Consider the following 25,945-nt stretch of genomic DNA (forward strand, 5'->3'; position numbering starts at 1 on the left):
TTAATGTGTGCACCCTCACTACGGCATCTTTTACTGCTTGGGAGTGAAACATTTCTGTCCATTGATTCTGAACGAGGAGTCCTTGAATGTGTCGCCGCCTGGTGGCCGCACAGGGGGAGAGCACCGTGTGAGCAGAGAGAGAGAGAGAGAGAGAGAGAGAGAGAGAGAGAGAGAGAGAGAGAGAGAGAGAGAGAGAGAGAGAGAGAGAGAGGAGGAGAGAGAGAGAGAGAGAGAGAGAGAGAGTGAAGGCACACAGAGCTCTGAGCATGTCGCCTCCTGTTGCTGCACCTCACTGTGGGATCTGCTGTCGACCTTTCAGACTGTACACATGAACGCAGAGAGCTTTTTTTTTTATTATGCGTCCAACTCGTTATGTGCGACCCGGAGGCTTGTCGGAGTGAAGTAGCGCAGCGTCTGCTCTGAGTCCGGAGGGGAAAACCGGGCTTGTCTTTGCGGGGATTTTTTGTGACACAACTTGGCAGAGAAGTCGCTTGCCGCCGCCGCTGCTCTTGGAGGAGGAGGAGGAGGTGGTAGTGGTGGTTTGTTCGGAGCTGTTTTGCAGAGAAAGTGTGAAACAAGTGTCAGGAAGAGAGCAACAGATGTTTTTGGTGGATATGCGGCCGGCTGAGGAATGAGAGCAGCAGCGAGGCACCGGCGGCCCTTCCAGCGGTTCTGCTGCTGTGGAGTCGGACTGGTCGCTGTCATTTGGCTCGCTCAGGTCATCCAGGCACCAGGTGAGACCTTAATATAGACATAAAGGCTGCGCGCGCCTGCGAGAGGGCACAATGATTATAATCCTATGGGCATTCTTGGATGTGCAATGGGAAATGAATAGGATATTAATATATAAAACTAAAACAGGCTGCACATATTGATGAGTAAAGTATGCACAATATTAATCAGTGTTGAATTTTATATGTATTTATAGACATATGGTGTGTGTGTGGTCGCCCTGGAGAGAGAAATGCATCTATAATAAAGGTTGATATTATTTATTACAACAAAAAACATTAAAGATAATAATAAATTATTAACTGGTATATGATATGTTGACTTTAAAGAAGATCCATACGAAAAGAAACATTCAAATAGAGAGGAAATCTTAAAGAATATTTTGCCCTTACACAATCTAAAACCCTATAAAACTACTATTGCTCTCAACAAAGAGCTGCATTGGTTAAACTGTTAGAAAATGCAGCATAATCCATGTATTCAGAGCACAACGTGTACTGCTTTGTCTTCATTTGGATCAAAGATCCAATATACTTGCCCTCGTATTCATGAATCTAAAAGTCTTATTTTCTATGGATGTGAATATGAATATATACAATATATATGTCTGGTGTAGGAGAGCCCACTTATACAGTAGACAGGTGCTGCATTCACCATCTGAATGCATTCAAGCAGAGTTAAAGTAGACATTATTGCAACATTTAATTGTCAAAATAAGAAAAAATGCAGGTGCAAGTACAATTCTGATTGCTGTGCAGGGTTTTTAAGACAAAGCCTGTCCTCAAAGTATCGAAACAGTCCTGAATGCCAGACTGCTGAAGCACTGTTTCAGTTATTTAAATATTGGTTCAGGATTTTCTAACGCGACTGCTAACCGTCTCCCAGATTCTGTCCTCACTGCACGAAGGTGACAGTTTGTCGATTACATAAAGCAGACACAAATTGTGGCATGTATAAATCCAATCACTGGGGATAAGTTCATTCATAGGTTACTGCAGATTCACCAGGCACTCACTGGATATTTCATCTTCATCTCAGAAGAAATACTGTGTATGACTGCGGATGTTAAGGATTCACTTTTGAGGTTTTTTCCTGATCCCTTTATAGACTGCCTGCCCTTTAGCTTTCTGCCTCTTCCCAGGCTGTCACTGTAGCTACGAATGTGTTTTTCATTCACCTGAATAGCTTTTTTGTTAAATGTAGATAAATATTAGATAGCTAGTTTAATTTGTGTTGGATTATTTACAGTAATGTTCATTTCTTTTCACTCATAACACATCTCACTGACAAAATCCTGATTTCTTCATTTTCCCATGAGCTGATTCCTCATCAGTCCTCACAGTAAAGTTATTACAATACATGTATAAAAGGACATGCAGTGTAGGGAATACATGATTCATTACAGTTCATGTGCACATACATGTAGATTCACCTCTTCTTTACTACACTTCTTCCTCCTTAAAATTATATATAGAGGAATCAAGGAAATGTATTCCTCATTATATAACTGTATAATGAAATGAACATTTGTAGTTCCTTCATGCTAAACACATAGAAAAACATAAAAGATTAATAAAAAAGAATTTAAAAAATAAATGAATATATACAGTTATTTTTATACATATATACATGCACATATACACCCAGGAAATAATTCTGCAGTGCATCTTTTGAATTTGGTTGATACAAGCAGCAGAATGATAATAAGGTTTCATCTGCACATAAAAAGAAACAGTGAAACATAAAAAGAAAAAAGTGAAGAAACAGTGAAACTGTAATGTTATGCACCAGTCAGTATTCATTAATTTCCAGAATGAGGTTATTTTTTCACGGTAATAAGTATAGTTTTAGTTAGACGCTTCAACGTCTCATCTAGCAGCATTGCACCTAAAGGCATCATACACACCCCCCTCCCTCCCTCCAGCTCATTATCCTCTCATCACCTTTGCCGATGTGGTCACACACTGTCACTCACACACTCATCAGCTGCTTCAGCGGTGATGTTTTTTCCTCTGTAAACCTTTGTGCATTATAATGATATGAATGGGTGAACTTTGGTTTTGTTCTATCACAAGTGTTTGATTTACATTTCGGTTTCATCCTAGTTTTGCATGCGATGGAAGAGTGTCCTGGTGAATGAGCCGTGTCATTAATATTTATACTTCACCTTTAAATTATGAGTGTGCCATCAACCAGAAGAGGTTTTTTGAACTGAGACCAAGGCCGCTCAACTTAAACCATATAAAAGCACGGGGCAGAGCATGTGGTCTGCTGTTTGGAATGGCGACAAGCAGGTTACTCTCACAATACATGGAAAATATTACACATACTGTAGCATCCTAAATACCACTGCTTGTATAACCATATATGGATGTTCTGATCCACCACTCTCTATCAATTGGTCTGATTCTGGCATAAAAAAAACCCTGGATATCAGAAAAATAAGTTACAATCTCAATAACACCACCAGTGTGATGAAAAACTAGTAGTATTATGGCAGAGCTGTAAAGGCAACAAGAAGGAAAATTTGCAAAAACAAACATCATTGAAAGCAGTGGAGAAGTATGAGGAACTCCATCCAAACAACAACAAAGAAAAGATGATAACTGGTATCACAGCTGATAAAGTTACCAAATTTGATGAAGAAATTTGAAGATGACCCACCGCTTGTGTTTTTTTAATCTCCAAGATAGCTGTCCTTCGTCTGTACGAGCAAGTGGTGGACACATAAACATCCTGTTTTTATCCCGTGTTATGACTATTTCAGACAGCACACTGGATAGACTGAAGGTTAATATTGATAAAAGGTTAGACAGTTTTGTGACTCACACAAAAAGTTTCCATTATGGCCCAAATAACTGTTTCAGTTTGTTAGTTTTTTGGCCACTTGGGGGCAGTGGAAACAAGCTGACATATTATCATCTTTTAAAGTTGAAATAGCAAATGTGCTAGCAAACAATTTATTACACATTATTATTTACACATCCAGCAACATTAGTATAATTTGTTTGTGTGCTCATTATTAATGTAAGTCTAATATTTACTGTCCTTTCAGCTCCATTTTTGCTTTTCAATAACTGCTGAGGGAGTATGTGACTGTTTAGCTGCTAGATGTTCTCCGGCTAGTTTGTCTGCCTGTCATTTGATGCTGGTCGGTTTAAAGTTTATCGCAGCTTTTCTCCCAAGCTGCTGCCTGTTACGACAGTACACAAGATTGATGAGAGTGGTTAGATGAAACTTTAACAGTGAAACTGTGGACTGGAAAACCCCCCCAAAACTAAGGGGCTGAGGGGAATTCGAGGAGTGAGTTGATAATTCTCTGTAGGTTTGTGACTATGAGCGAGCTCTTTCACATGTATGAATGTGTGATCCATTGTTAATATAAAATATTGATTATCGTCACTTGTAGAATCTGAACATTTCTGACTTTGGCACCCTCCACGTATAGACACATACAGTAGTGTTAAGACAGGAAATGCATTGCTATCATATCTTTATTGACATGCACACAATGCTGTGGTATCAGTATTGGTATCAGAAATAAAAAGTTGAATTGAACCATAGAAGCCATCCCCAAAAATATGACCATTTGTGTGGCCACTTTCAATCACTTAAAGCATCAAAAGTGTACATATGGATAAACACAATCAAACTGCAGTCAATATCAACAGGATGAATGGTTTTGGAATAATTTATGGGAGAAAACATGTTGTATTCATGGCAGAATCCTGCTTTGGTTTTGGAGTTTGTTTTTTTTTATTTTGAACTTGGTACTGTCTACACTCAAATATTTATACAACTGTGGTTTAGATCCCATTTAAGGTCAAATCAAATGTTCATCAGCTCTCTGTTTACTGCAACGTGACACTTACTAAATGTTCGGTCTGAATGTCAGAGTGGAGATCTGGAGGACTGCACTGTTATCTACATGGAAATGTAGCTCAGCGTTGGACTGAACTACCAATATTATTTTTATAAAGTAATATCTAAAGACTCAGGTTTCAGACGCAGCCCATGCTTACCAGCATTGCCACTATTGAGGATTTCACAGTCAGAGACATTTACTACCGCACACTGCAGTCTTTGCTCTGTGGAGGCAGTGAACCTGTTTGGGGTAAGACCTGAGGAAGCCGGTCTGTCCAGTTGATGTGTGATTGACGGGATCAAATGTCTTGTTTCTGTTAAAGAAGGAGGCAACAGTGGTTTGTCTTTCCTGAAGAGAACAGATTATAGTGTATGGCTTTGGGCTTTCATGTTTCAATTAAGGCTTTGTCCAGGCTTTGTAAAAATCAAGTAGTTGTTATTTAAGGATTTTCAGCATCATTTGGTCCGTATTCAGCATGTGTTGCAACAAGACATTTTCTTCTTTGCTGCCTTATAGAAATTCAGAATAAATGTCCCGACATAAACACTTGGTTATATGTGACGCAGAGCTTCAGCTTGGAGGTTCCCCACAGTCTGCCTTATTATACTGACGTGGACAGAGATGAATTATGAATTTTTGTTATTTACACTGAACATTACTGTATTTACACTTACCTTTCAGCACTCAACCAGCGTGTTTATGTTGAGGAATGTGGCAGAAGGATTAAGATATTTCCATACAAACACTGCATTTCATGTGTCGTCCACTTTTGTCACTGATCCTTCTGTAACCTCTTTCCTTTATGTTTACATTTTAGACCTATAGCAGACAGTCCTATCGAGAGGAACAATCACTTTAACAGTAAAGTTCGCTTAAACCACTTATAAGCAACTTCAAGGTCAAAGGTCAGGGTCAGAGCGACAGTGCATAGAAAGTGTGTAATTTTGTGATCTTTATGTCCAACACATTTTTGTAATCGTTTTACAGTGGAGGCAGGCCGCCTTTAATATTCATAAAAAATAATACACATTTATGAAATTAAAACATTGAAGAAAAAGAGCAAACTAACAATTTGACACAGTAAATGCAATATATTTCATAAGTGTGGCTGTTGTTTAGGCATCTACTAACTAAACTGATCACTTGACGAGAGGCGCCAAGATCTGGGTGGTTTACCACTTCAGCCAAACAGTTTCCAGTTGTTTAGTGTTAGCAACACCAGGACCCTCAGACTTACTGGAAGATATAAAGGCCTGGAAAGGAATCGGCGAGTCTAATTTTTGTAATGACAACCGCCTGGGAGTCAAGGAGCACATGTAGATTGAATTTATTAGTACAGTGAATAAGGACTTGCATAAGTATTATTTAAGGAGTCAATTTATGTTCAAATTAATTAAGTAAATACTGTCAGATCAGTCTAAAGGTTTCATAGAAAGTAAGTGCCTTCTTGAATTATGTTTTAGCTTTGTACAAGTAATTTATGTATGTTGTACATTATTCCTGGGAGACATTGGTTTCTAAATATTAGGGCTGAACCTAACAACTATGTTAGCTAAAGGTTAATGTGTTGATAATGTTTTACATTAACCAAGTAATAATTTAGGCTGTATATTGTGAGAAAGTGGTAAAAAAAATCCCTATTACAAGTTCCTAAAGCCCAGTGTAATGTCTTCAATCTGCTTGTTTTGTCCGCACACAGTGAAACACAGAATCAATTACAATAGAATAGAATAGAATAGAAAAAAACAGCAAATGCATACATAGAGAGATTAATTACCTATACAATTAATCAGCTGTCGAAGTTGTTGGTGATTTATTATCTGTCAATTGACTAACCAATTAATCAACTGACCATTTCGGCACTAAATGTTGCTGATTGTGCTCCATTCTGTGTTAAACTCATATTGAGTTAATAAATCGGGAAAATAAATAGAATAACCATTAGGTTTTATTGTTTTTCCTCCTTTTTTCTAACAAGACAAAATGTGGTTTCAATGTTGGAGACTTCTCCCAGTTATAAGTGTGAAAATGGTGCAGAGCCATCTGTGGCAGAAACACATTTGAATTTCATACGAGTCGAGCTCCTCTTGATGCCTCAACATGAAAGCCTTCACGTCTCGTCTCAGCCACGACCGCTGCCCTTGTGAAATGGGCTCATTGAGCTGCAAGGTACAAAGGAACACTACAGCGCCTGGCAATCACGAAATGCATCACACACAGACACCAAGCTGCCTCATAAATAAGAGGACAGTGTGTAATAAGTACCTCACTATCTTCTCGGCGCTTGTTGGAAAGATCTCTGTGGGTGGTGGTGGAGGATGTCTGTATTTTTTTCCTGTTGGAGAGGTGATGAGACGGAGCTATCTGTGGGGAGTTCCTCAGCTGTCGCCGTAGTGTAGCCATAAAGCTGAAACCCACACAGAGAAGAGCTATCGAGGAATGAAATACAGAGCAGAAATACACACCATAAAGATTTCAGTGCTGATGGCTGTAGACAGCTGACAGCAGCATGGACTGAATTACTGAGCATGCTGCTATCTCCCAGAGCCAGAAACATGAAACTACAGTCTGTTGGGTCCTCGCTTGAGTCAAGAATAACTCTGGAGACAATTACTACTTCAAAACAAGAAAAAGATTAATTGGTTACTATAGTTAAGTCAGGGGTTCTTTGAACAGATTTATTTTCTGAAAAGAACTGAAACAATTATTCAATAAAGCACAATCTTAGTACTCGATTAGTTGATAAACTGAAAATTAATCTACAACAATTTGGATTAATTGTTTGTTTCCAACATTTGAGAATTTGCTGTTTTACACTGTTGGTCAGACAAAAGAAGTTAAGTGTTAAGACCCCTTTTTAACCTTGGGCTCCTTGAAACTGTGATGGACGTTTTTAAAATGTTTCCATATTAGGACTGCAACTCATGTTGTTGGTTAACTGGTTAATCATTTGATCTACACAGTTGTGAACAATTGCCATCACTATTTACTAAAGCTTAATTTGATGTCTTCAAATGTCGTGTTTTGTCTGACACACTGTCCAAAACCTGAAGACGTTCAGTTTAATTTTATACAGACAAAGAAAAGTAGCAAATCGTCCAATTGAGGCAACCTGGAACTTGGTAATGTAGGTTTGGCATTTCAATGTCTGGCACGATAAATGTATTATCAAAATAGTGGCCGATTATTTTTTTGTTGATTGACTAATATTTTATTGAGTAAACAATTAACAGAACAATAATCCACATCACTAACCAAATATATAAACCCTTGTTAGTCCAGCCCTGAATCAAAGTGCACAGGTTTGGAGCACATGAGGTCTTTTAAGTGTTTTGCACAGAGATGACTCTGGTGTTGTTTTGTTACAGAGACTGAGTCTTCTGGGCTTCGGCCAGGCGTGAACGATGGGACGCTGCAATGGACTCGCAAGCTGATGCAGGAGAAGTCAGACAACCAGAGCCTGGATCAGCCCCGAGCAGGTGAGTCACTCTTCTGTAACTGGATAGATGCCGTCTGTTCCTCCAGGTCAGACCAGCAGTCTCTCCCAGACTCAGTCTTCCTCATCGTTGAGTAGAGGGGTCGGCAGTATGGATACTATCTTCTATCACAGTGGCACGTGTAATATTATATCACTTATTGATATGTATCAACACTGAGAAAACTGAACAGGAACGTCTGTTTTTTTTACTTGGACGGATGAAAACAATTCAACACATTGATGCAACCAGAGATATTACAGTCATATTGTCTAATACACCAGTGTATTAGTTACACCTCGCTAAAGCTAATTTAGTGAAATACATCACTTGTGCAATAAGTCCTCCCTTCATGAAGAGACAGATTAAATCCTAATGATCCTTTTGGAGGCTGCAGTTTGTGGTGTGTGTTGAACTGTATTGAATTACACAGAGAGGTGTGGTGGACAAAATAACAGAAACAATTATCAGTACATAATATTGTTATATTGCCCATACCTAATGGCTACAGTATTTGGAATTACACCCAACGAGACCATAAGACCTGCCCGGTTTTTATCATGTTGGTGAAGGAGATAATTTAATCAGAAGTGGTTTTAGCAAAGTTTATACGCGCATGCGTGCGGTGTATGCAGGTAAGCAGGGTAGGCGGAGTGTACCAGAGATTTCTACCTCACCCCTGCAGGTGAACTGAAAGCTCATGTGGACAATTGTGGACAGCGTTGTGTTGGTTGTTAGCAGTGTGTAGTCAGCGGACGAGTCAGGAGATGGACGGAGCACATAAGAGGAGGCTGCCAGGGTGAACGTCAGATTAGATTTTCTACTATAGTATGTCTTCAGCAGACGCCAATTTACTTTCCTTTTGCTTCCTGGGTCTGGTTGCACCCTGAGTAGTTAGGAGACAGATTCAAACTGCTCTTCATGAAATTGTTACTGAGACACGCAGCCAGTCGACGGCCATAATCAGACCTCTGTTTCTCTGGTTCCCAGCCTGATTAGCTGGCTGGCTGACATGAGCTGCATTCATCACAGTTGACAGTTTTATTATTAAAAATTCACATCAGAGAGGAAATCTCTTTATTGTTGCGTGGGGAGAATAGCACTGAGTAGATAAAATAACACGGCTGTACAATGAAAAATCTTCTGCCTTTCTGCCAGAATACCATTCTGGATCTTCAGATCATTTGCATTTACTCTATTGCTGTGCTAATATTAGACTGTCAGTCACAATGATGTATAGTATGCAAACTGCACAGCCATTGTGGAAGGCTGAGCACGAAATTTCAGGCTTATTGTAACAGAAATGTATGCAAATCAAGCTATGCTAATAATATACCATGCAAATTGCCTGTTCAGACCACACTCCTAAATACCACCTGAAGCCTGCTCTGCTGAGTGTGTGCAACCTGGAAATATACACACAATGAATCGTTTCAAGCTTTTAATAGTAATTTGAGTGAAACATGCTTTCTTGACATCTCCTGCATGCAAGGATGTCTGCATGTGGAAGCAAAACACGCAGTCTTAGAGACTTCCCAGCACCTTCCAAATATAGTTGGGAAAGATCAGCATGTCAGGGCATTATAATTTATTTGCAAAATGTTTACACAATGTACATCTGGAACCGGCTGTTCTTCCGTACGTAAGGTTCGACTTTAACATGTTTTTACTAAATAGTGCACCAAGACGTTTATTTTAGAGGTGTAGCCTAGGCTTCAAGCTACACACACTCATGGTTATTATCTGCTGTATGATCATACATTTTTTGTTTTAACAGGTTATCAGCACATCTACAAATCTGTGAGCCTTTTTTAAATCTTAAATAGATATACATATACACTCCTGGGTCCTGATGGTGGTATCTGGAGAAATAAAGCTCAGTGACATTACACACAGTTCACACATTACAGGCCCCTCACTGTCCTGCTGTCTACCACTCATCCTCTTCTGTGATATTACATTAGAGGAGGTGTTTTTTTCCACACTTGAGAGTTAGTGTCTCTCTCTACCACTGCTCCATTTGCTCTACACAGCTATTTGTGTTTGGCTACCTGATAACACACTTAACCTTTATTGAATTCCTCGTTTGCGGAACAGATCTCCCTCATTATCTCTTGCAAAGACACAAGCGTACTGCGGCGTAGATGCTTCACTGTGGTAATACACTGGAGACAGGCAGGCGAACAAAAGGCTGGACAGGTAGTATTAGGACACACCAGTGAGCGAGGCTCCAGGCTCGGGTTGCCGCCCTCTTCCTCAGCAGGCTGTCTGACAGTGATTGCATAATCTGTAGTGTGATTAAAAAGCCTGCCCTGGACCTCGGGGGATATTATCTTAGGGATTGCACAGTAACGTCCAGCCCCAGGCTCTTCTGTCTGTCTTTTCATCACTCCACTGCTTAACAAGATGGAGACGGTGCGACCCGCCTTCAGCTGACAAGCCTTCAGAGACCGTTGTTGCTAGGCAACTGAATGCTAAATTTTGAAACCCAGACAATTCTGTCTTTCAAGCATTAAAAGTGCAAAGCAAGGAACTAAAAATAGACTGTGAGGAGGGGGGGAGGGGGGTGAATCCGAATGATGTAAATTAAGTAAATGGCTCATACTGTGTGTGTCCTCAAGGCTTGTTATGTTGTTTATTTTGGCAAGTGACAGTCAGCTGAGAATAGTATTTTTCCACAGCCATATTTGCAGGGTTTTTATGGGAACGAGTTGAGAAAGAGAAGCTGGCAGATAATGTAACAGAAACTGACTTCAAATGGACTTTTATTAGGGTAGTCCAATTATGGATGCAACACAAAGCAAACAGCAGTTAGTGCTCCCTCCCTGCCCACAAAACTCAACATTTAAGGAATAAAAGGCAGAGATTAAGGCTGAGTATGAGGCTTAAAAGTCTTATTGTCATTAAAGAGAGGATGTTTCACCATTTCCTCTGACTTTACCTTTTATTTCCTCAGCTACCAAGCTGATGGAGATGATCAAGGTGAGAGATAAAGCTACGCCCCAAGCTGCTTTTTTTGTTCACCTCTGTCACAACAGTGTAACACGATGTTTAGTGTTTTTATTGATAGGCGAGGTGGTTGGTGTGGTGTAAAGGCCCCGTTGTCGTTTCATCAGCGTTGCATTCAAACTGCCTCAAAGGAAAGCAAATCAAAGAACAAATGCATAATTGAATTTACATTACACACCTGGATGAAATATTTATCTTTTCATTCCTCATGAAAAATGCAGGCTTGTTGCAGAGGTCTGTGCGTGTGCGCGAGTGCTCCATACTCCAGTGCTGGTTTGGTTGATGCATGATACGACTTTACAGTCGATACCGTAGCTTGACTCCAGGACGACCTGCAGACTTTCGGATCAATAACATTATTCTGTACCGCCCACTGCCCCTTCAATCAGCTACACTGAAGACCGCCCTGCAGCAGATTGACTCATAGAGAGCTCAGCCCCTCACATCAGCGCTGGTTTCACTTCTAATGTCTTATGAAGAATTTGCTTGGCATTGACCTGATACTTTAAGATTTAATCTGCTGCAAAGGCTTTATTGATCTGGGCTCAGATAAAATACACATATAAGAAAGGATCTGTCACCTGTACTCTGTACAACACTTTGTAACCATGAAACACATTTCAGTTAAAGAAAAACTGGCCTTATTTGATAGAACTAATATAAATGCTACATTTGCTATTTAGACTTCAGACTAGGATTGTTATCTGTCATTATTATATGATCACATTTACAACAAAATAAAGCGCTAACTGGTAAATGCCTTTTGAAATAGGCAACCGTATAATTGCTATATATGTTGAAGTGGACTCAACTAAAAGCTAATAAACTTTTATACAGCAGACATCTTGTGTTTTGAGGCTAATAGCAGATACATTAGGGTGAATTTACTTCTTGACAAACAGTGTCTCATTTTAACATGTGCCTGCTGGCTTTTATAATGCTGCAGTTAATATATAAAATTGTTGTTCACTGACTTATTCTTTTAACGGTCTTTTTTTTTAATGAATCTTTTCATAAAAAAGTTCAACAAAGCAAACAAACAACTGATAATTGTTGTCAAGTCTGCTAGTTAACAGATAGACAATTAGTAAAAACCTCACATATAAAATCAAAATTTACAAGAAAAGCAATCAAATAACAATTCCAGGCCCAGATTATGTTTCATTTATTGTTCTCCCTGACTAAGATTTAAAAAGAAGTAAATAACATTCAACTTTAATCCACATGATATTAAACACATTTAATAATGTTTGCGAAGATTTTGTGTTGTGTTTAAACCCCCAAACATCACATAGCAGTGATCTATCTTTGGCCATTTGACTCTTCCACTCAAACTGGGGTGGGAAGAGGTAAGCACGTATTGCTAGTGTAAACTCAAAGAACACAGGCAGTCATAAAGGGCCCACTACTCTGTTAGTTTCCTAAAATTCGATTTAAGAGAATCACAATGTAATGTGCTACCTACAGTATCACAAATATATCACAATATATAAATATAACCCCTGTATCATGATATGCATTGTATTGCCAGAATCTTGCCAATACACATTTCATGCACATTTCAGTGGAGAGCCACTTTATTGTATTCAATTTTGCGTCTATTTAGTCTATTTAATACTTTAATAATAATTTATTGCAAATAGACCTAAAAAGCTTCCTAGCATTTTTCTAAAAGATAGTCCAATTCAGATCCCCCTCTTTTAAAAGACCAGTGTGTAGGAAACTCGAAAGGCCCTATCTACTGGCCCTACTACTATCCAGTGTTTGGTATGTCTGTTCTGGGCTACTGTAGAAAGATGGCAGTTCAATGTGGCGGCTTCCATCTGGCAAAAAAACATTTATTCTAACGATAACCAAAACACAACAATTCTTATTTTTAGGTGATTTATACACTAATGAAAACATATCTATGAATACTATATTCCATTTGAACCAAAAGATCCTCCTAAATGTTACATTCTGGAGCTTTAAGTGGAGATCACTGATCTGGTCTTCTGCTTATCTTTTATATAAAGTTATAACTTGTTGGATAAATTGTAGAATAATTGTAAGTTTAGTGATTCAACGAGTTCATTAAAGCTTCACATTTGCCTTCTGTCTGCTTCCTGCTGCATACAAAGGTAAATCCTTTATGTTTCACCGCAGTTTGTGTGAAATAAATGTGAGAAGCTTGAGGAAATAAATGACTCTATTTACACTTGTGGATTATTGGAGTTGAGTATTTCAGCTTGTGTAGGAATGAAACAAAGATATGTGATATGCTGTAAAGACTGTGACAGACAGAACTAGATCAGAGCTGAAGGAGTTCTGGGAGCATTTTGTAATTCTGGCAGTAAAAAGACACCTAGCACAGAGAGAAGTGATGTTAGAATGTACAGAGGCACTTGTATTGTCAGAGTAACTGCACATAAACACTGCAGCCCAAATCTTTCCTTAACTCACTGAAGCTCACTGCTCGACCTCCGATTACAAAACTACTGACTTTATCAGGCTGATGGCACATTTGGCTTAAATCCCTGATTTGGGAAGTTGCAGATGTGCGATCATCTTTAAGCCGAGGGTTTCAGTTTGTGGTCTGGTGTTGTGAAACCACGGCATAAGAGTCTTGGCAAAGCACATTCCTGTCCAGCAGCCATCAGCAAACCAGTACACTGTTCCTGTCTCTATGGCGTTATTCCCCCTCCCTTGCTCTCTCAGACCTCTCCTGAGGGTTTGTAAGGAAAAATAAATATTTTTAGAAATTGCGGTCCAGAGCTGCTGTCACTTCTCTTTTTTTTCATTTTTCATAAACCCTAACCATGGGAAACACATATACACCTCCCCCTTTCTCACTGTTCACGCAATTGCCTTGCCTTTGGCTTCCTACTGCCACCCATGGAAAAAAAAAAAAGCAACCCCCAGGGAGAGGGTCGCCATAGCAACTGCCTTCACCAGAGCAACTCCTCAAAGCATCCATCTGAGCTACACGTTGCAGCTCTGCGTTTCCAGCGACAGAATAACCTGAGAGTCTGTGTTTGGGGGCAGAGGAGGAGGAGACAAGAAGGCTTCCAGGGACTGTTAGACAGGACGGGGCGCAGAGAAGAAGGGGAAAGAAATAAAGCCACAGAGTAGAGCACAGATGTCCAACAGCTGATCAGCTTGACGGGCCGCTTCAGAAGACGCATGCCGTGCAGCTTCACATTCAGGCTTCCTCTTTCATGCGATAAGATGACAGAAAGTTTACATGCTAAGCCTTGATGATTTAGTGGACAAGCCCTGCCATGCAATAACAGCTGGCATGCAGAAAATAGGCTCTTTTTTTCCTTCTAAGAGAGCAGAAAACAGAGATACAGTGCCCTGCCAACCTTCGGAAAAACTTTCTTCAACTCTAGCCCTCAAAATGATGCACAAGAAGGAGTTTATGGCACAATAAGCATCCAGGCAGGCAGACAGGCAGTTCTGCGCTCTGGCACATACACAAATCTGTAAACATTACTGCACAAACATTTACATTTTCTAACTGAACACAGCCAAATTACTGTCCCCCTCCTCAGGACCATATGGCCTCCTCCTCCTCCTCCTCCTCCTCTCTCTCTCTCTGACACATCGGTGTCAAAGATCAAATCTCATATCCCGATCACAAGGGACCCTCTCCTAATCCATGCAGTCTGTTGTTCAGTTTCCATTCAGCCACGGTGCGGCATACATCGTGACGGCTGCACTGTGCTTATTGTGTGCTTGTCGACCCACAGTTGTCTCACACAGCAGAGGGGCTATTAATAGCTCCATGCTCCCCAGCAGTTTAAATTCATCCTGCTCGACTCAGAGTTGTAAATTGGAGCTGTACCACACTCTCGAGGCTCTCTTTTGTAACGTCAAGGGAACAGAGGGAAGCTAAGCTGTCATTAACAGTTTTTCTTTTTTCTTTCACACTCGAGGAAAGACAGAGACAGGAAGCAGCTGCTAGTTTCACTTCCACCTCACTTCCTGTCTCTCTCTTCACTGCAAGACAATTACTGCGTCTACATGATGTGGTTTGGGCTGTGGCATGTCTGAAAGAAATGGTGTCTAAAATTAAGACACAGAGGATGATAACACAAAATTATACTTATGAATTCTGTTTATTTGGAAATGACTGGGTGTAATGGAAGAAGGTGATACATTGAAAATGAGGCTTTGTAATTATACATGAGCCACCAAAAGGAAGCAGGGCATCATAATATATTTGGTTAAAAAAATAATAAAAATGTCATAAGCAAGAGGATAATAAGTCAATTATGTAATTTATTCCCAAGTGAAACTTTTTGTATTCCTGATGGTCAAATATGAACAAATGCCTCAGAGGCCATAACGCTGTTTTAAGTTACATCTTTATCTTATAGACTGTTTGTACTTTATTTCTGTAATTCTTGCTTGTAGAGTGGCTGTATCGCAGTGGGAATATAAATTAACTCTAAATAAAATGTATATTTTAGTAGGGAACATGTTTATCATGATGTCTTTCCCCACCCGCAGCCATCCACGAGTTTCCAGAGGACATCTTTACCAAGGAGCAGAGGAAGAAGGGGGCTGTGGTTCTGCATGCACTCTGTGTAAGTATTTCACTCATTATGCATATCTTCTCTCTTTATTTATACCCTTGACTCGCCACACTGAGAGCTGACATCATTATGAGCAGAAGCCAGCATATATTACAAACCAAGAGCCGTGTAACTAATTAATTTTATAAAAAAGGCAGACTGTGTATGTGTGTCTCCTCTCTGTCTCTAGGCCATTTACATGTTCTACGCTCTGGCCATCGTCTGTGATGACTACTTTGTCCCCTCCCTTGAGAAAATATCTGAGGTAAGGAAACGGCACCAACCAGCCTTCATGTATACTTTTCATAATTTAACAGGTCATTATTGGATTGTTCTTATTTCATTCTCATCTGTCGTTTTTTAAATCTTGCAGAACCTGCAGCTCAGTGAAGATGTGGCCGGGGCGACGTTTATGGCTGCAGGAAGCTCTGCTCCAGAGCTTTTCACCTCTCTCATTGGTTAGTAGCTCAGCCAACCAACAGCAAGTAAGAGTTGTGGCAGTTTTAAGAAAGCATGCCAAAATTAAAGTTTCACTCAATCACAACAGTTTAACAGAGAAATGCTGGAATTTGAAAGTCTTCCCAGCCTCTGCAGTGCCAAAATCTTCCAGGAGATGTCAGCAGAGTCTAATTTAAAACTTCAGAAGAGATTGTACTTATTTTTAGGAATTTTCTTAGAGGTTAGTGACTAAGAGCAAGATTGTGTGTGTTTCTGTGTGTGCGTGTGTGAGAATAAAAAAAAGTGAAAATAAAAGTCGTCAGAAGCCGATTACAGACTGCAGGGATTTGATCTAATCTGAAACCAAACACAGTCAGATACTAAATGCACACATTTGACTTCCTCCCCTCCATCTCTCTGTGTCAACCTTTAGGTGTATTTATCACTAAAGGAGACGTTGGAGTCGGCACAATCGTTGGCTCGGCTGTCTTCAACATCCTGGTCATCATTGGCCTGAGTGGGATCTTTGCAGGCCAGGTAGGGAAAAAAACATGACAACACATGCGTGCAGTGGTCCCCAACTGAACACTAACATTTATAACTCTTCTCAACAGACAGTGATTCTGACATGGTGGTCCCTTTTCAGAGATTCTTCCTACTACATCCTCGCTGTGCTGACTCTCATCATGGTGAGCTGTGCTTTTCATCAAAGTGAACTGATGTATGTTAAGCTTTTATACGTCCACCATGGTGTTCTGAAGAATCTATTCTTTCCCCTCTCCAGGTTATCTATGATGCCAAAGTGGTCTGGTGAGTTCACATACGTCGAATTCAGTTTTTTTTAATCTCTCTAGAAAGGCGCTATACAAGTACAGTCCATTTACTATTTACTCTCTATTGACGGAGCAAGCATCATGTGATCCCATTTCCTACTAGGTAGCTGAATTCATACCGACACAGATCTACAAATTCATCTCTCTCCTTTCACGCTCTGATTGGTGTCAACAACCTCTACCTCAAATGACTGTTATTACAATCATGAAGATGAGCCTGTCAGCAAGGTCAACAATCAGTGATTGTGCAACACGTTAAATCGATTCTGGTTCCTGATTTGTACCTGACAAATAACAAAACATCTGCATATGTATAACCAGTCAGCTGCGGCTCATTTCAGAGTCAGCGGAGGCGACGGGGAACAAGTTCAATTTATAATCTTTTGTGGAATAACTTTTCATTTGTTTAATTTGCGTGGAAGAGGTGTGTGTCATCAGCGGCCGTCACTTCACACGTGATCAGTGATTTGGAGCTTAGCTGTTAGATTGATCGGAAATAGTTGTTCTGTTGATTTGTTTTGTGTAGCTTTCCTTTCCCAAAAGACTTATTTGGTGCTCTTGATGACTTCTTAGCTTCTTAGCTGCCTGTCCCAAATTCTATTCTGTCGACCCGGGTCCTTCTTGTAAAACATGGCTTTCCATTGGAGTGTGTGTCAGTGGTTTTAATGAAAGAGTAGATTTATTCATGGGCTTAATGTCGGCCGCAGTGGATTCATCACTGATATATAGTGCCCTTATTTGTATTTTGTGAGAACAACATAAGAAAATAAACAGGGACTCCAGCTTAAAGCCTTTGAAATATTTCTCTATAACATTTAATGCTCAAGATTTAATTAGCAACAATAAAAGTTCTTCCTTAGTTAGTCTAACATTCAAAAACTGATCTGCTTCATTAGGACTGTGTGGGTGCAGTTTGTACAGATTTGACTGACACTGCTGGCGGCAACACAAGAAATCTGCAACAAGAGATTCCTACTAAATCCTACACACTGGACCTTTTTAAAAGATTTAATGATTTTAGATGAAGAACAGTGGAGTAGAGGAGGAGGAGAGGTCAGTTCAGATAATGAAAACTACTCTTTATACTGACATAACAACATTCTTCATCAGATTGGTTATTACTACTCCTTTACTACTCATACTTACTAATTTAAATAGAGATTTACTTTATGAATTGTAACAATGAGATCCTTTATGTTTCTTATATAATAAGAAATGTTAGGCTTCATAAGTCAGATCATAAATATTTAAAAATCAATTCTATTTATTTACACATTTATATTGATTCAAGGTATTAGAGACACCACTGCCATTACAGAATGACTAAAAGTTAACATACAATATTATTTATTAATATAATATATTATGTGACGTGGAATTTTGAATGTAGGTTCACTGGGAATGCAAACACCAACTTTGTAAATTTGTGGTTTGTCAGACCAGACTAACACAAATGTACTGCTTGCTGTGCAGGTGGGAGTCCTTGCTCCTCATGACCATGTATGGAGTCTACATTATAATCATGAAGTAAGTTAATTAAAAAGACCAAACCTCATCAGTCATCACACCTCCCCACCTGTATAAAGGACAAACCCCACTTATGGTAAATATGGCTGTAAGCAAACAGTATCTGTTTGGTTGCAGGTTCAACTCCCAGATTCTGGCGTTTGTGACACGTCAGCTCAGGAGCGGCAGGCTGTGCTTCCCCGGTCCAGAGGATCACAGAGAGGACAAGACGATAGAGGATGCCTCTGCATGCAACACCTCCATGGTGCTTCTCAACAAAGGTCAGAAGACATTAGAATAACCTTTTTTTTTATTTGCTGCTTTGTGTCTGTTCACTGCTCTCAAAAACGGCCTCATATACAACCACCTTTTCACAGGCCAAGCTAATGGTCAGGAGCCTCCACCCGTCGTCATGGTGGATGAGCTTCTCATCCTTAACCCCCACAAACTGTCCTTCTCTGATGCTGGCCTGCGTATCATGATCACCCCCCACTTCTCCCCCCGCACCAGGCTCTCCATGGCAGGACGTGTGGTCATCAGTGAGGTATTTGACACATTTCATGACAGTATAATACACATCTTCTTGGAGCTCTACAGCAAGAACTTCCTGTTTTGTCCTTGCAGAGACAGAGGCTGATCCAGGGTTCGAAAATCCAGCGGGACGTTGAGGCCGGCCCCAGGTCACGATCGGGGTCGACCAGCAACAGCCTGAAGAGGACGGGCTCCTGCAGTCTGGAGAACGGAGGCAAGGGACCCGGGATAGGAGACGCAGATTCAGGAGACAAGCCGGGGGTCGAGGTGTGCCAGCCAGAGGAGGAGGACGATGAAGATGGGATTTTCAGTCCTGTGCGCATACCAGGTGAGTCGTAAAGTGCAAGTAAGATTTAACCTGTAATGATTTGTTTTCTTTCATGGTGTGATATTGGTTTTAATTAATAATGTTGTTAATTTTGAACAAAACGCATTAGAAATACTTACAATAGCAAATTTTCCCTGACTCTGTATGGTAGGGCTGTTATCAGTTGAAGTTTATTCATGATCAACAGTTGAAGGATCACTTAAACTTGAACACAATCATATAGAAGATTTCTTATGCTTAAAAAGCACAATTTGTCAACAATTTGACAGTTTATTACATTTATTTATTTATATAAATGTATTAATTTATGTCAGTTAAAAGCTGCTTGAAACTGAAATATTTTGGTGCCGTAGCTAATCCCTGGTTGACAAGTCTCTTCCTTGACTCGATTTCCTGCTCTTCACAGGTAGCTGCTGTGCGCGGGTGAAGTGGGTGATCACATGGCCTCTTGGCCTCCTGCTCTACTGCACTGTGCCTAACTGTATTCTGCCGCGCTGGCACCGCTGGTTCATGGTCACCTTTATGGCCTCCACCCTGTGGATCGCCATCTTCTCCTACCTCATGGTGTGGATGGTAAGGAGACAGACAGACAGTGAGGTCCAATTCTGAAACAACAACAATATTTGCCAACAAAAATCACCAAAAACTGATCTCAGATGCCTCCATGGTGTCTACTACAACAGTACAGTTATAATCTACAGTAGGCTTATGAAACTAAGACGTGATGTTAATATGTGTGTTCATATGTACAATGCCAGTTGAAAGGTTTATAGGACAGAATGATCGTTATTTGGGGATGCACCACCTTTGTGTACTTTCTGCTTACTGTGGAAAGGTGAAGATATTTCTGTGTTTACTATACAGTACAAGCCATACCACATCACTCACTCCGATGTGTCCTAATGTTTCAGGTCACCATCATCAGCTATACACTAGGCATCCCAGACTACATCATGGGCATAACCTTCCTGGCAGCAGGGACCAGCGTGCCAGACTGCATGGCAAGTCTGATTGTAGCTCGACAAGGTAAAAAAAAAAAAAAAAAAAGAATTATTATGAATCTCCAACCCCAAGGCTTTTGCCTGTTCTCTCTTTGTGGTGCAAGTGCTTCAATTCAGCATTTCTCTTTCACCTTTCCCATCTCTTTTCAGGCATGGGGGACATGGCAGTGTCTAACTCCATAGGAAGCAATATCTTTGACATCCTGCTGGGTTTAGGCTTCCCCTGGGCTTTACGTACCATTGTGGTGGACCATGGATCATCAGTATGCATACACTTTATCTCCCTACATTACCAATCTCTCTTTTTTCCTTCGGTCTGTGATTTTCCTGGTTTATTGATATCTGCATGTGTGTGAGAGAGCTGTCAAAACTGATATTTGGGGGGTTCTCACTTCTGTTAGATGGTCATAAAATAGTGACATCTGCTTGTTTTTTTTCTCCCCACAGGTCTCCATAAATAATAAAGGACTGGTGTATTCTGTCATCCTGCTGCTGGCATCTGTGTTTCTGACGGTGAGCAAACGTCACATGCCAATTGTTGCATAGCTGTTTTGATTCCTGTTATCAGTATGCAAAATAAGACTGTTATAGGTCAAATAAATAAAAATCTTCTCAGTACATATAACATAACAACTGCACTAAGCTGCACTCATCAATATTTTGCAGTTTCCCTCCGCTCGTTTCAGCAACTTTCAGTCAAGTATTTTGGTTTTACACCCGCCGCCTTACTGTTCACTCTAACCTCTCTCAGCCTGGTTTCCTGTTTTCAGCTAAAAAAAACTCACCTGCTCCGCCCCAAATGGCAGACTGAGGTAGTAGAAACTATAGTGGCCGCGAAAAACATGACAGGCCCTACCAAGAACCAGATAAGATAAGATGTTCCTTTTTTGATCCCCCGTGGGAGAAATTTGAGTTTGACACAGCAGCACAGGGTAAATGTAGTGCAAAAAGTAGAGAAGTGTAAAAATACAATAAAGAATAATAAAATATATATAAATAATATTATAAAGATATAATAGAAAATATATACACTATATGCAGTAAGAAATATGGCGTGCAAAAATATTTTCAACACTGTATAACCAACTGTACATGTGCAATTATTGCAAGGTAAAGTTTGTGCAAAGAAGTTGTGCATAGCAGGTTGAGTTCAGCAGTCTTAATCAGCGGTGGTTAGAGGTACCGGGTGCTGTGGTGTTGTGTTTGATTTGTCCATTCTGGGCTACTGTAGAAACATGGTAGTTCCTTAGAAGAGGACCTGCTCTCCCACAACAATTTTCATTTTAAAGTGATTATACACTAATGAAAACATACCTATACATTATATTCCATTTCTGACCATAGATCCTCCTAAATGTTACACACTGGACCTTTTAATAGGTAACTGTAACTGTAACTGCTAGCACAGTCTCCCTAACTTTATAATATGTGAATAGTTTGTTTACAGCTTGTTACACTGCCCAAGTGACCAAAAAGTAAAATAATGGCGGTTTAAGGGATAGGTATCAAATATTTAAAAAATAATAATAATAATATCTCAGTGTCTCGTACTGCACAGACATTAAAATGTGTATTTGAAAAAAAAAAAAAATTATTAAAATTATTCCAGGTGACTCTTTCACACTGTCTCTCTGCTTTCAGGTTATGAGTGTTCATCTGAACCACTGGAGGCTGGATCGCCGGCTGGGTCTGGGTCTGCTGTTTCTCTATGCCATCTTCCTGCTCTGCTCCATCTTCTTCGGGCAGATGTGAGGCCTTAAGGTCAAAGGTCAACCCTGACAACATGCTCAGTACCTATCTTTCTATCACACGTCCTCTTTCCTAAAGCCAAAAAAAACAACAAAGAGTGACAGCGTTGTTGTGTTCCTTGTGAGAGTTTCTGTGCACCTCTGTAGGATTCACTAGGGTTATACTGTACTCATGCAACTACACAAATACACTCTGAAGTCTTTTAACAGTAGCACAATTTTTTCTCCTCTTTCGTACAGTGCAGTGTTTGGAAGCAGTCTTTTAAGTATCAAATTAGGTGACTGTAAATGTAATGACATGGCAGATGGAAGCCTTCAGTAACAATAAGAAACAGGAAGTGACGTCAGTAATCAGAACATTATTTAGAAAACACATTTTTAGGATCCTCATTAGCTATGTTGTTGCACACTGTCAAAATTTCGACGAGAACGATATACGCTACCGTAACTGCGGTAGGGCTTTCCACCACTAAAAACTTCCACCCTATAACGACATGTTTGTTTTATACTTTAATATATCACAAATGAATCTCGTGGCCTTTTCTACAGTCTTTGCCAAAAGCTTCAGTTTTGACAGACGTCACTTCCCGCTAAAACTTCGCCAGGTTAGCTTTCCAGCCAACCGGCTAGCACACTACAAATCTAAACTGCTTCTGCGTGATGATTATTTTTTTTTGAAAAAAAGATGAATCACTGTTTCATTAAAGCAATAAGCCATTAGAAGTTTGGATTTACAGCAATATTACAGGCTCAGTTTAATTGTATTGTCTAAAAGCACACATACACCCTTTTACTTGTTGACAAATGTAGATCATGCACATCACATTAGCCGTTAATATCCCGTGCAGTGAGCATAAATTAAAGTCATAATGACACAAGGGTCTCGTCCTTTCAGGGACTGTTGCTTCCTGTGACCGCAGCTCTTATCATCTGAGTATACTGTTTTATTTATTTATTTATATTTTTGAATGTTCTCAAAAGCTGCTGCTGCCAAGAAAATTAATTACAGGATAACTAGCTAGTTGATTTCATCAACAACACAGCAAACAAGAGTTATTTATGAGTACATTTATTAGCCTGCATCTCCTCTGCTGCTGTATCCACATATCGTTCCCCAACAGTTTCTGCTGGTGAGGAGTGTTCAATAGTTTCTGGCAACACTACTCAGTTTGAGCATTATATGCACAGGTTGCAGACAGCTGCAGTTGTGATTTACGGAAGGGGAAATTAAACATTAAAGATAGACTACCCATAAAAAATCTTCTAGGCTATAGTACAGAACCAGGATGTGTGTCAAGAGGCTGAAGCACATAGTGAAAATGTGGTGAAATGCATATTATGTTCATTTGAGGAGGCAAATGAATTAAGATACCTGAAGGATTTAAGGAATTTATGTGTATATTAATATATATTTGACATGTTACCGTGGTTTTAGTTGCCATCTCAACTATATTAACAGCTTTAGGTTAAAAGGTTGAAACCTCTTTTCTCAGAGATGTTAAAATATGGTACTTTAATCTGCCATGTCAAAAAAAAACCTCTTATCAGATTAATATTGTCCGTTGGCTTTAGGTTTGAATACCGTAGTATGTTCTGAATGTACACCCTAGCTGACTTTACCATTAGTGTGGAAATATTTACATGCATTCAAATGTAGCAGGCGGCACTGAATTACAGCGAAAGACATCTGAACAGACAGTGAGGTACTTTAGTCCTACAGTAAAGGACACCATGTATGTGTCAGGAGACTTTTAGAATAGAAACACTGATATGAAAATGCACATTATTGTGACAATATTTTGACGATTTTGCCTCACTGCTTATAAGCAAGTATTGGTACATCTTAATGTACGTAAAGAGATTAACCTAGTGTTACAGTATTTTTAGAGGTCTTATTACTATGAAATCTAATATATAATGTACTTCAATGAGTGTCACAGACTTTGATGACTTTGAGTGCAGGTGAGTTGTAATACTTTCACGTTTAGGTACGACAATCGATGTTTGTATTGTTTCTTGTACATTTTATGAGATTAATTCCCTTTGGTAGAACATTTTCACACACTCCGATCAGGACAGCAGCAGCACATTGTATACTCACACATACGAATACTGTATCTGTGCGTGTTTTATGGCAAATAATGATGCATATTCTGTCTTCATATGTACCTGCTGCTCCTCTGTCCTCGTATGAAAAATCAGCAATCTGGACACATTCAGAAAATATCATGAATTCAAGACTAAATGTTCCACCAAAGGGATTTGGGCAATCTTTTTGTCTTTTTTTCAAATGGCTGTATAATTATTATAATTGTCTACTTGACAATACTTTGTACTGTTTGTAAATGTTAAATAATTTACATAGTTTTACAATAATGAATGTCTGACTGAGAGACTAGTTTTGTGGTGTTTTTGATATTTTTAAAAAATACACAATGTAAGCCTACTTGTGAAATATTGTAACAGAATGGATGCATATTTTCTGTTTGTTTAGTGGATTATGAAGGCTGTAATGGGAGACTGGCACTCTGTTATTAATTCAATTGCAGTAGTGTCTTAAAATATTTTCAGCACTAAGATTTTCTTTTATTTCAGTATTGATTTATTGACACTCATGAACCTTATTTCATGGGAACACAGGAAATTAAGATCCCGTTTACGTGTTTAAATAACAAAATTAATTAAAAATGTTAAAAATTGTGAGTGTAAAACAGTTAAAACTGAGTTTTTGTAGTTGAAATGAGGTTTCACTTCAAACAGACACAGTCTATTTAAATGTCTGCAATGTTCTTGTGCTAAATTTCTTAAGGAATTTAAATGTACAGTGTAGACATAGAGCTGTTTCTTCTCAAAATAGAGAAATGCTACTTAATTAGTATAAGTATAACCTATTCCACTAAATTGTCTCAAAAACATTTCTTTCCATATATTATTCAGATAAAATCAGTTAAAATGGTAGAGCAGAAAAGAAAATGTGTTAGTTACCCTGTAACTGCCCAAGTACAGAAGATACACTTTAATGGAGGTAGCTTGTTCCAAGGCCTCCTGCTTGTCCAGAAAACTCTTAATTAGTGCTGAAATAATTGGTCGAGTAATCGTGGATCAACAGAAAAACAAAAATTATGATAAACAGTTAATTGTTATTCTTTGATCAAGCAAAAAGGCCAAAGAGTCACTAGTTACAGATTGTCATATGTGACAATTTGCAACTTTTCTCTTTGGGACAGCGAGTTGAGCAAAACAACCACCATGCCACCTTGGGTTTTGACATTTGTCGCAGTTTTCTGCCCTTGGATGGACTGACCGATTTATCAATTGGATATCATTTTCATCATCATCATTCTCAACCATCAGTAACTCATTGTGTTTTGCCAGGAGATGATTGGCGGCTGTTTGTGATGCTAACGTGTTCTTTCACTCAGCTGTTGGGAGTCTCTGCTGTAAGCTCTTATTCAACTCCAGTAATAATCTCAAGACGCTCGTCATGGCTCCAGAGAGACACAATAGCCTCAAACCAAACAGCTGAAGTCCAGTTCTTGTTGTGGTTTCACAGCACTCAAAGAATGTTCTGTATATTCTGCTGTGATGTTGGAGGTAGAAGATATTTTAGTTGAAATGTATTGCTTAGAGTTCGTATGGGATCATAGAAGACTGTTGTATCTTGAGTCCAATAAAAAAACTGTGCAATAACAATTTATCTGTTTCATGTGTTTGTTTACTGTAGGTAGCAGTGATAGTGAATGGATGGAAGTGTAGCTGCAGGTTTAGTCCATGACTGCCATCCAATGGAGTAAGCCAGAAAATACACACAGATCTTTAATGGATTTTTTTTCTACACTGCCTCTCCTACTATATATATATATATATATATAACACAGTACAGTACTTAAACAAATATGTAGCTTGCTTAATTCACAAA

General features: G+C 39.4%; 1 protein-coding gene across 2 annotated transcripts; it reads left to right on the forward strand.

Annotated features, from left to right (window-relative positions):
- The first annotated feature begins 227 nt into the window (after nucleotides 1-227).
- On the forward strand, nucleotides 228-25,719 carry LOC127364629 (sodium/potassium/calcium exchanger 3). Of its 2 annotated transcripts, XM_051402287.1 has the most exons (17): nucleotides 228-734; nucleotides 7,966-8,076; nucleotides 15,577-15,653; nucleotides 15,832-15,906; nucleotides 16,015-16,099; nucleotides 16,513-16,616; nucleotides 16,694-16,768; nucleotides 16,864-16,889; nucleotides 18,386-18,439; nucleotides 18,557-18,699; nucleotides 18,796-18,962; nucleotides 19,043-19,277; nucleotides 19,684-19,850; nucleotides 20,189-20,303; nucleotides 20,429-20,541; nucleotides 20,726-20,791; nucleotides 21,920-25,719. In XM_051402287.1, the coding sequence occupies exons 1-17, from the start codon at nucleotides 632-634 to the stop codon at nucleotides 22,028-22,030; spliced, it is 1,827 nt and encodes a 608-aa protein (XP_051258247.1). In that variant the 5' UTR covers nucleotides 228-631; the 3' UTR covers nucleotides 22,031-25,719. The 2 variants fall into 2 exon arrangements, 1 of the variants encoding a protein (XP_051258247.1); XR_007885043.1 differs by lacking the exon at nucleotides 20,429-20,541.
- Nucleotides 25,720-25,945: the final 226 nt, after the last annotated feature.

Source organism: Dicentrarchus labrax, unplaced genomic scaffold (genome assembly GCF_905237075.1).
Source record: "Dicentrarchus labrax unplaced genomic scaffold, dlabrax2021, whole genome shotgun sequence".
NCBI lineage: Eukaryota > Metazoa > Chordata > Actinopteri > Moronidae > Dicentrarchus > Dicentrarchus labrax.

What these genes read in the sequence shown, in the direction of transcription:
- LOC127364629 (XM_051402287.1), top strand. Translation starts at nt 632, where the DNA reads ATGAGAGCAGCAGCGAGGCACCGGCGGCCCTTCCAGCGGTTCTGCTGC. An exon ending in TGGTTCTGCATGCACTCTGT is followed by an intron (nt 15,654 to 15,831) that starts GTAAGTATTTCA and finishes CTCTGTCTCTAG; the next exon opens with GCCATTTACATGTTCTACGC. An exon ending in GACGTGTGGTCATCAGTGAG is followed by an intron (nt 18,963 to 19,042) that starts GTATTTGACACA and finishes TTGTCCTTGCAG; the next exon opens with AGACAGAGGCTGATCCAGGG.